General features: G+C 41.3%; 1 protein-coding gene across 1 annotated transcript; it reads left to right on the forward strand.

The window, feature by feature from the left end:
* Positions 1–2907: 2907 nt before the first annotated feature.
* Positions 2908–7798, forward strand: si:ch211-284k5.2. The gene is made up of 5 exons (XM_036535555.1): positions 2908–3156; positions 4094–4174; positions 4302–4420; positions 6325–6508; positions 7649–7798. The coding sequence occupies exons 1-5, from the start codon at positions 3064–3066 to the stop codon at positions 7796–7798; spliced, it is 627 nt and encodes a 208-aa protein (XP_036391448.1). The 5' UTR covers positions 2908–3063.
* Positions 7799–10727: the final 2929 nt, after the last annotated feature.

The following is a 10727-nucleotide window of genomic DNA, read 5'->3' on the forward strand; positions in this document are numbered from 1 at the left end:
ATGGCTGCCTGCTGCTGTGAAAAAAAAGATGGTGCACTGTGCCCTCTGCTGGCAAATGCATGCAAAAAAAAAAATACAAGCAAGAGGTTCACAACCAATTAGGGCTCTGTAACATTATGAATTCCAGAGCTGTAATTTAGCAGCGAAAAAACTCTCTGGTGAAATCCTCGCTCATATCCAGGCTTGGAAGTAATACCGTGAAAGAAGTGCCTCTGGAACAAGTCTATGAAATTAGAAATGTAATGTCAAGGGCAAATAAACTTTTCTCTCACAATTAACAATCTTTTGGAGGAAGACACTTTGAGGAAGAAAAATGGTACCCTTTCACTCAGGAAGATTTTGTTTTTACTAGCTATTTCAAACCGTTTGCAATATAGCTGCTTAGGGAATGGGGAAAAAAGTACCTTAAATCACTGCTCACCACATCCAACCTTGACATGAGAAAAAGAAATCTCACACGTCTATCACAGTATTTTTGCTGCGTTTGCAGTTGTGGTTTCTGTGATGACAAGGCTGTGGCTCTGAGGCTTCAAACACTCTCAAACTTCAGTCAGGTCAATTCTCCACAAGTAAGTTAGTTTTTTAATACGTGCTGTGAGCACACACAATACAGTGGTACCCCATTAAGGCGAACATGTGATCTACCCAACAGCATAAGGGTGTGACATTCCAGAATATTCTGGGACGAAAACAACATTGCTAGAAAAAGGTAGCATATTCGATATTGTAAATGTGTGCGCGTGCGTGTGCGTGCTTGTGTGTGTGGTGTGTGTGTGTGTGTGTGCGTGCGCAGTACCAACACAACAGCAAATGAGCATGGCTGGTTAAAAATGCATGTGACCCCAGTGTTATGTGTACACAGCCTCGGGACAGCCACAGTCAGCGAGAGCAGGGCCGAATAAAAAGAACGCACCTGCACAGTGGTTAGAAGCTCCCTAGTGATATACTGCAAAAAAAGGCAGCAATATGTAGGCCTACATGGTCCTCTCCAGGCTGACGACCGCGGAGGTCTAAACGTTCCTTTCAGGCAATAAATCAGTGGGGAGCATTTAAGCAGCATGCGTATGATCTCCTTTTTCTCCAGCTGAACACCTGTCTGCGGGTATTAGCGCGTACTGTACATCCCCTCCGGACTAACGAAGAAGAGGTGGGGGGCTGGGGGGGGGGAGGGGGGGGGGGTGCGCTGAATGAGGCGCAGAGGGCCCTAACTGTGTCTCTCTCTCTCCCCACGTACGAGAGAGGAGAAGAAGTGCCAGGAACATATTGACCATCTCTCAGTGGTGCTCCAGGGGGTCGGGCAGCGAGGCATGTTCAGGCAGCCCAGGACTCATCCATCCCAGCAGGGTTCCCTCGACGGAAACGGGGCCCGGGACAGACAACGGGGGGCAGGCAGCGTGCCGAGACAGCGGGGGGAGAAACGGCTTGGCAGGCGACGTCGACACAGCTGTCCTGAACCACGGCCGTCTGCTATAGGTAATATCAAGAGAAAGCTCCGCTGGAACCTGCACCTATTCAGCTGCGCATTTAAGACCCAGTTTAAAAACCCACATGTCAGCAAGTACGGGCCTCTCTGATGAAATGCATGTAAATTTTATGACTGCATGTCAAAAGTATACAGAAGGGCCCGGTAACGACCATATTATTAGTGTACTATATTAAGAGCAGCAGTAAAACAGTGCTAGAGGATAGCACTGCCTCAGTCTGTCACACTACATATCTCTTTATGCCGAATAAAAGAAAGGAGGATCAAGGCTGGTGCATGCCGGGATACAAGCCCCCATTACTGCAACTGAAACCTGTATTGTACCCCTCATTATTTTTTTATTGCAAACAAAAGGTATGCACAGGGAATGCATGTGTACTATATGTATTTTTCCTTAGTTAAAATGATTTATTTTTTCTTTTTTTAAAATATCAGAGAGTGAAGTTTTTTTTTTTTTCAGTAGCAACCTATATAGGCATCAAAACAGTGGTAGAGCTTGCTGGATAGTGCATCTGGAAAACCTTTGCAATATGTGCACAACAACAAAACAAGAATAATCATTGACTCACAAGCTTATTATAAATAAAATAATGTGAAAATCATAGTCATGTATAGCTAGCACACACCACCTGTGTAAGACATTAGCTACTGAGGTAGCGATATTGTTGCTGGTTTCCAAATCGATATTTGTTGTTTTAGTGGTCCACACATGGTGAAGACACACGAGAGACACAGCAGACAGAATGCAAATGTTCTTCTCGTGTTAGTTGTGTTGAAAATCATGGGTCCTCTTCATCCCAACAACAGATCCATGAGTTTTCCCAACACTGAACGTAAAGCCTACCATTCTGATATTATAAAAAAAAAAATTCTCTATAATTACAACAGTACGTTAACAATAGTGCTTGGGAGAATTCTGGGTACACATCCCTCCTTCAAAACAAATTGATTCATACATGCATTTGGTTAATCTTTCAAATTAGAAAGCTGTCATGATAATTTAATTATATTCTTCACATATGCAGCATACAAATATAGTGTTGTCATTACCACAATTTTCTCACTTATATTCAGAAATATTAGGATGCACTGATCTTGAATATCTACTGCTATCTACTGCTATAACTAATATTGGTAACACAAATTTGCTGTAATTTTTATGTTGAAAAACATCTATAGCTAGGCAATACCACCATTTTTAAAAAATATGAAAATGGTTATAAAAATATAAGTAGCTATAATAATATAAAAATAAAAATATTGATATCACCTGCTATAAGTTCTCCACTGCTGTTAAGAAATAAGATTAAACTTATTTTCTGCCCTTTAAACTTCCGGCCTAAAGAACCAGCACATGCCAATGAAGTCACTGAGGAGTTAACATGAATAATGTACTGACACCCAATCTCCTCACAGAAGAAACAGTAGCAAGATGTAGACAGGGACAGCACCATGGCAACAGCTAACACCCAGAGCGCAGACCTCCTGGAACCCGCACCCCCTGCTGTGAGACTCAAGTGAGCAGGGCCAGGTACTGAGTCCCTCAGTCCTCCAGGAAGATATCACGCTCGCGATCCACCATGCACAGGAACTACCAGCCTCTGAAACCTTCCACCAACAAATACCTCCAGAAGAGGTGGGACCAGACCAGATATGAGAACCACCTGAGCAAGGTATGTTGAGACACTGGAAAGAGTACACCCTCTACGCCACGGGATGGTGGTTAAGCATAGTGGTAACACGCAGGGCTTGTAACTGAAAGGTTGCCGGTTCAATTCCCCACTAGGGCACTGCTGCTGCTGTATCCTTGGGCAAGGTACTTAACCCAGAATTACTTCAGTAAATATCGAGCTGTATAAATGGATAGCATGTAAAAAGTGTCTGCTGAATGATAATAATGTAATGTAGGAACAGACATATTGCATCAGTAAAGCAAGCATTGGAAGAGCCTCATTAGACCCAGTGTTATAACCCTGTATCTTCTTTCTGTTCACCAGTGATACAAACACAGATGTTTGTCAATGTGGTACTTCATTGATGAATAGTAAATAAACTTTTTAAAGTACAGTAGTTAGGGGTCCAAACTATCATCTTCTGTGAATTAATGGCTGTCTTTGTAAAGTTCCTGCCTGTCGTATGTATCATACAGCCAACTAAAGGCAATATACTGCTTCATTGTTAAAACTGTTATTATACTGAGCTGCAGACGACGCTTCATTTTTTTTCCACACATGCAACAGTATTGCTTTATGTTTAGTTTATCACAGAGTACAAAACAGAAAGAGATGTGCAATAAGAGAATGAACACCAGTCAACGGTTGGAAGCTAATGGTTTGATAGCTTAGCGAAAGAGACCGGGCAAGAGATACAGTGTCTTGTCCCAGGGCTGAATTGCAACATTCATATTAATATGGCTTTAGTGAACTTTTCAGCACAGTGTGCAGTGACCTTACAATGACCAATGTCATGCTTTCAATACCTCATTTCAGCTCAGCGCAAACGCCAGGCTACAGGGATGCAGGAATTTCGTCTCTGAAGAGACGCTCATATTTTTGATTCTGTGTTAGCACGCTTGGAGGTCCAGTGTACCTCACTGTGGTGTTTCCCCAGGTCAAAAGTGCCAAGCCCATCGTGGACACCAAGGGTATCAGCACGCCAGCACACGTCCAGCTGAAACTGAAGAAGCTCCAGGTATGTGGCTTTGTATGTACTCTTTGCGCTGGTATCTAATGAGCGCCTGTTTGGTGTACATGTTCTGAATGGTGCACATCCTGCACACACTCACTGTGTGATGGGACCCCACGCCTCTGCAATCCAGTTAGAAGAGGAGAGGCTGGCCATCATCGAGAGAGACAATCATCTCCTTTCCTCCAAGCTGGCAGAGATCATGAGGTCCAAGGGCCTGGTGGATCACAGGAACGACTACCCTGAGCGAAGGTGAGGCGTCCTGTTCTCAGAGCTGTGCTATGCTTGCTAACAGCAAGCTAAGGTTTACAACGGGATGATTCAAATGCAAGCTGAACAGACCATTTTACGACAACATAACATTCAGATCCCAGTTGTCTTTAAACGATATAAAGTATTGATATACACAGACAGTTAACCCGTGGTGTGTTACAAGTTGCGTGACTCCTGAATGAAATCAAAAGCCCGTAAAGTACGACCGTAGGGAAGGGTGTTTGTTTGTTTGGATGCTAGTCCCCATTCCTCATTAGCACTGACACTGTGTCATTTTGTCACTGTAAGACCACCGCTCTTCTGCTGCATTATTTATCTCCCTTTCCAGCTACACGGCTGGCTTTTAAATTATTAAACAACCGACTCACAGGCACGTCATCAGTCACAGATATAATGACTGCGTGATCGCATTAACAGTTTCTCCTGTGTGAAAGCACATCCTCCAGGATACTTTTGCAGACCTAACTAAAGAATGACTAAGCAGAGTGACACTACTGTGGTTCCACAATTAAATTCCATCATCTGAGGGTGTAATCATTTTGACACAGGTATCATAAAAACGACTGCGCTGGAAGGAATACCATTGGACTTAATCCAATTGGCAAACCACGTTTATTTGAACGCTGTCAGGATTTACACCATAAAGGAATGAAAGTGGGAATATTAACCTCATTCAATGTCAATAGTCAGTCAAGCATCATCTGTGTTACTATACATGGTTTTATGTCTACACACAAGAGATTTGACATTTTAAAACTGACCTGGAGCCAGCTTCACATTAAATATCCTCATGTTCACATCTTAACTTAAATATCCCACACCTAAAGCAATCACTATCTCATAACCTGTTATGATGGGTTACTCTCTCAAATGGTGAAAAGTAGCTTGTAAATTGGCAGGATGCTTTTGACAGTATGATATTAAACAGCACTGATGGATTGAACCTTGTTTAAGACAGCAGATATTGCAGCCAGTCTTTCTAGGAAGAAAACATTGACATTTCCATCTGAACCGCACAAGACATTTGACAGAATGTCATCCCTCTTGATTGAACATCTTGATTCATGAGGAGAATACAGAGAATCAGCTCACTCAATGATATTTTATGACTGCACTGACAAACTCTACAGACTGACCATTATAAAAGGAAAAATGGCCTGGAGTTTTCTCTACTAGAATAATTGTACCTTTCTATTTCAACAGGAGCTTGCTGTAGTTTTTAAAGTTCACTGGAACAACTGAATAAGTCCCAGAAAATGATTCACAGGGAGGTGTTTGATGGAAGATTCCAAGTACACATCAAGTGCTGCCCTTTATAGACATGTTTATACATGTCTGTTTTATATAACCAGATAAACCCAAGGCACCCCATGAGGACAAAGATATTTTAAATCAACTTGAATGTAATAGAAACTGAACATATATTAAATTTGAAATGCATGGAAGGTAATTTTGTCAATTCAATTCTGAACTGAATTGAGACTTTTGTTTCAAACAGTTAATTTGAACAACGTAAACATATGACTGGATATTATGCATACATTCATACACGAGATACAAAGTTTCTTATAGAGATAGATGTAGTTTGGCCCCAAAAGAAGTAAAATATAGTAAGCTGTATTTTTTAAATTAATTTTTGGCATGGAAGGGATGTTTATATAAAACAGAATGTACTTGATTGAGTACAGAATTAGGGCAAAATTCAGTTGCCACCAGCAGTAATAATATTTATCAACATTTGAACGTGACAACATTTGAAACAATGTAAAACTATTGTTTAGTTTGATGTTAAATGATATTGGAAAATAGAAAAAACTCATCTAAATATATTGATATTAAACATTACCTTAAAAACTCCTTCCCTTCCTCATGTGGTCCTGCAGTCTCCACGGCGAGAAGAGGAGGGAGGAGTTACTCCTGGTGACCCGCCAGAACCAGGCCATCCTTCAGCGAATCACAGCTCGCCAGTCAGAGTACCGGCGCCAGGTGTGGGAGGAGGACTGGGACAAGGTGGAGCGCATGCGGGACGACATCGCGCGATACCCGCGAGGTGTCACTCACCAGCAGGTACCCTCACCTACACCCTCATATTCACTCTCAGTGCACCTGTGAACAGGTGTGCAAAAATCGATCTCTCCTGACCTTATAGCCTGAGGTGGACCAAATTAGTGGACAACAGCCATAAACCTGCCAGTCTTACATCTGATTACCCACATTACTGCCAACAACACAGTTTCTCCTAAAATGTGTGGGACTTGCATCTCCATCCAGTCAGTCCTCATCACTCATAACTCATGTGAGCAGCAGTATAGCATAGTGGTAAATGAGCACGGGCCCTAACCAAAAGGTTGCCAGTTTGATTCCCTGCTGGGGGGGACTGCTGTTGTACGTTTAGACAAGGTACTAAACCCAGAATTGCACCAATAAAGATCCAGCTGTGTAACCGGAAAAAAAAGTGTAACCTATGTGAGTTGGGTAACTATGGATAAGTGCATCTGCTAAATGACAATAATGTAATGACAAAACATTATTTGGAGCCTCATGCATTTGAGTTTGTGTATACATGGTCTTTTGGAAAAACAACAGTGAATTACAGCTGCCTTTGACCACAGCTAAATAGGGCATGCTTCTCTGCTTGTTAGCAAAATATGTTTGCCTCAATTCACACTACTGCAAAGTTATGCATAAAAAATCTGATACCCAGCTGTAAATTGTTGCATCAGTTTCCAATTGTTTGATTTCTTTCCGTTTTAGTCAGACTAGCAGAATGAGAGGGGCGTTGAGAGACGCAATTAAAAACTCACTAATGAGCAACTGCTTAAATGCTCTATCGTGTTTGAAGCATTCCTTCACACTGCTCCACAGAGGATTCCACTTCAAAGCCTTCATTAAACATCACGCTTCTGCTCTCGCATTACCAGAGAAAGTAATCTCACGCACTAATTGATTCGGGCAGCTTTGACCTGAATTTAACTTCAAGCGCTGTGCGGAGTTCGGAGGTCATGTTTACCCTGGTCACCTCCACAGATGGACGGCCTCTTGAGTTCAAAGGTCGGCGCGCTGATAATCTGTCCTTCGGTGCACGGGTCATGTTGGGTGCCGATCGCTTCCATTTATCCACGGACCGGTTATAGGCGTTTGAAGCGTGCTGTTCGTGTTAAACATTTACAGAGAAGCAGACTACTGACTGTACATACTTTCTTGCAGAGAACCAAGAGGAAGGTAAAGTTTAGGGGCAGTGAGACAGAAAGCTCAAGCGAGGAGTCTGGACAGGTGTCAGAGACCAACAGCAATCGTGAGACAGAAGACAGCGCACGGTCCTCTGAGACCAGCAGTGAACGCATCGGATATTCTTAAAGAACTGCTGATGCTAGAGAGGGCTGTAAGGTGAAGGAGCCGAACTGGTAGAAGACAACCCGGGAATTAAGAAATTGTTGTTTTCACTGATAATAAGTTCGTTGATTGTGCCGCGTTACCTTTTCTGAAAGAACAGTAAATTATTGATTCACATAGACCATTCACGTCCACGAGGTAATTAATTGCCGAAGTTTTAGATTTAAATGAATTTTGGTTGTCTGCATCTTTTCTGCATTCGTCATACGCCATCCAGAACACATTATTCAGAGCTTCAAGCAAGTACCTAATTAATGTGAAGAGGCTGAACAGTGTGAAGCCTCACTCTAGAGTGATTGCATGTAAAGGGTTTAAATTATGGTAGGTAATGAATGTTAATCTAGCACTGGAGTTGAAAATTTAAATGAATGAGTGATTCCCCTGGGCTGCGCGTGTAGTACTTTTCGTTCGTTTTTATTACAATTTCATCATGAAGTATCCTTGATGCCACCTGCTGGAGATTTTTTGCATCTGCACCTGAATGTAATTGAACGCTGAGAGGACTTGAGAATTTGTTAGTTTAACGAGGCAATTGCGGAATTTGTGTTTGTTACATGCAAATAAATGATATTATCTGACATATTATAGTGAACTACATTTTCTGTTTCCGTGTATTTTTAATATCCTTGTTTTTCGTGTACAAAGGGATCATTTGAATGTGAAAACAAAATCTATATCAAATCCAAATCACCACGCTCACAACAGTCAGTTTTACTGTCCGTGCCGCCTGTGCAGAATCTGGTGGGATTTTGTTAATTCCTGCTCCAGATTATTGGTGTTTTTACAACGGTAACAACTAATATGGTTTCAAACTCTCCAAATCTACTGCTATAGAAGGGGGATTTTGTAAATGAGAATTACCGCCCAGAACACCAGAAGCTGTTAATCAGCAGGTTGTGAAAGGATGATCTTTCATTATGCATGAAAATATTTAGATGTGTAAAATACCCTTTGGTTAAAATCGGTACAAATTATTCATACATTAATATTACCCACATTCTCTACTGCAACACCTTTAAACATGTCCTCTATTATGTTTAAAGGTGTGATATTTAGAGGAAGCATTATGTATTGTTGGTATATTGATTCAAAAGGGGTTCCATGCAAACAATAACTACTGTTTTTTTTTTTTAGTAAAAAAAAAAAACAAACAAAAAACTTCCACTTGTGTAAAATCCTCCCCCTTAATGCTCCTTGAGTGTGGAGCAGCTTTAACCCACTAGATGGCAGAATGTGAATACCTTTACTCTAACCCAGGGATCCCATACTTGTGCCAAATATATTGGGGCAATAAAAGCTGATTTTGTTCAAAATGTGTCACAATGACAAATTACACCTATTTCCATTTAAAGATGACTTTCTTTTACCCACAGGCCTAAAGAGGGATAGGAGTCAGAAAGATGTTGCAAGTGAAGGGAGTCTGCTCACATTTTTTCCTGCTTGGTGCCTAGTTCCTTATTGATCCAAGAACTTCAATAATATTTCAGTGCTACATCATATATAGGGTTTGAGGAGCAGTACGGTCTATTCTTTCATTTAAAATGAAATAGTATTGTTCCTATCATAAATGAAACCCTGTAATACTCTGGAACAATGTGACAATGTGACATGCAAGAATGTATTGCCAAGCTTCCACAAGCCTCTTGCTGGCCAGTGTTAAATTGCTGTTATTTTGAACACCGCTAAAAGTCTAGTCCCAATCAGTCTGACATGTGCTGTATAGCATGGCTGAGCATTGGTGCAGTCTGTCCGCTGGAGTGAATGATGCAGTCTTTGATCAGGACGTCAGTGGAAAGGTCAGTGAGGGGTCACCCTGCTAGCTGGCAGTGGAACATTCCACACAGAGCAGTTTATTTCTGCCCTGATTGTCCATTATGTTTTCTCCTAATCACACTTTTTCCAAGTTAGTGTGGCGACACCCAACATTGACATTGGACTGATCATACCATCTAACCAGTTATTTTTTTCAATATAGTCAATAAAGCATATATAAACAAAAAAAAAACACATATACCCCTCTTTCACAGTAAATAGTACTTCCTCTGAACGTGATTTCTTTCCATAAAATCTATTACTTTTCCATAACGCTTGACTGACGAACTTGACTGAAGTTTACGCTACAAGTGCGATTCATTGCCAAGATTCCCAGCTGCCAGGAATGGTCTGGAAGTGACCATTCTCTGAAGGGTCACATATCCTTTTGGATGACCTACTCCATGCTTCAACCAGAAAGCCCGCAATAATGAATGCACTGAACAGTCATTCATGATTTTACTAGATACTTGGCCTTTGTCTGTAACTGAGATTTGGACATAAATCATAAAAGGCCATAAAATGTCACACACCCAGAGTTAATATTGTAATATTGTCTGGACTGAAAGCAATGTCAGCTACATGGGCAACAGTCAAATAACTAACACAGTCCACTTACCATATGGTCCAATTTATTTTTCCCTGAGGGTGTGAACATGTCTCCAGTCTTTTGCATTTATTCTTAAATGAGAATTCACCTCTCCAGGTGTGTTTGTACTTGTACATCACAGGGATGCTGACAGTAATGTGCTTATTGCCTCTGACAGGAACATGGAGTTAAAGCCATCTCACAGATGCGAAGGACTGAACTGTATGTGTTTTACAAAGGAAATGCCTCTCTTCTCAGACCTGATTAGGGTGCAGAGGCATGGCAGACATTAAAAATGCAACACTTTGACAATGGGAGTTAGGAGTAAATAGTGATGAAATCTCTACTGGCTGTTTTAAGTAGTGGAAACAGCCTCTAATCTTCTCCAATGTCTAATCCACTCTGAACTCTTTTTCACAGACAAAACACAAACATACACACACACACACACCTTTTACAGTGTTGCTAACTAGATAAAGACAAACGAAATCA

This window comes from Megalops cyprinoides, chromosome 8 (assembly GCF_013368585.1).
Source record: "Megalops cyprinoides isolate fMegCyp1 chromosome 8, fMegCyp1.pri, whole genome shotgun sequence".
NCBI lineage: Eukaryota > Metazoa > Chordata > Actinopteri > Elopiformes > Megalopidae > Megalops > Megalops cyprinoides.

Coding starts and splice junctions, on each gene's coding strand:
- si:ch211-284k5.2 (XM_036535555.1), top strand. CDS start 3,064: ATGCACAGGAACTACCAGCCTCTGAAACCTTCCACCAACAAATACCTC. Junction 4,175..4,301: donor TGAAACTGAAGAAGCTCCAG/GTATGTGGCTTT, acceptor TCTGCAATCCAG/TTAGAAGAGGAGAGGCTGGC. Junction 4,421..6,324: donor AACGACTACCCTGAGCGAAG/GTGAGGCGTCCT, acceptor GTGGTCCTGCAG/TCTCCACGGCGAGAAGAGGA.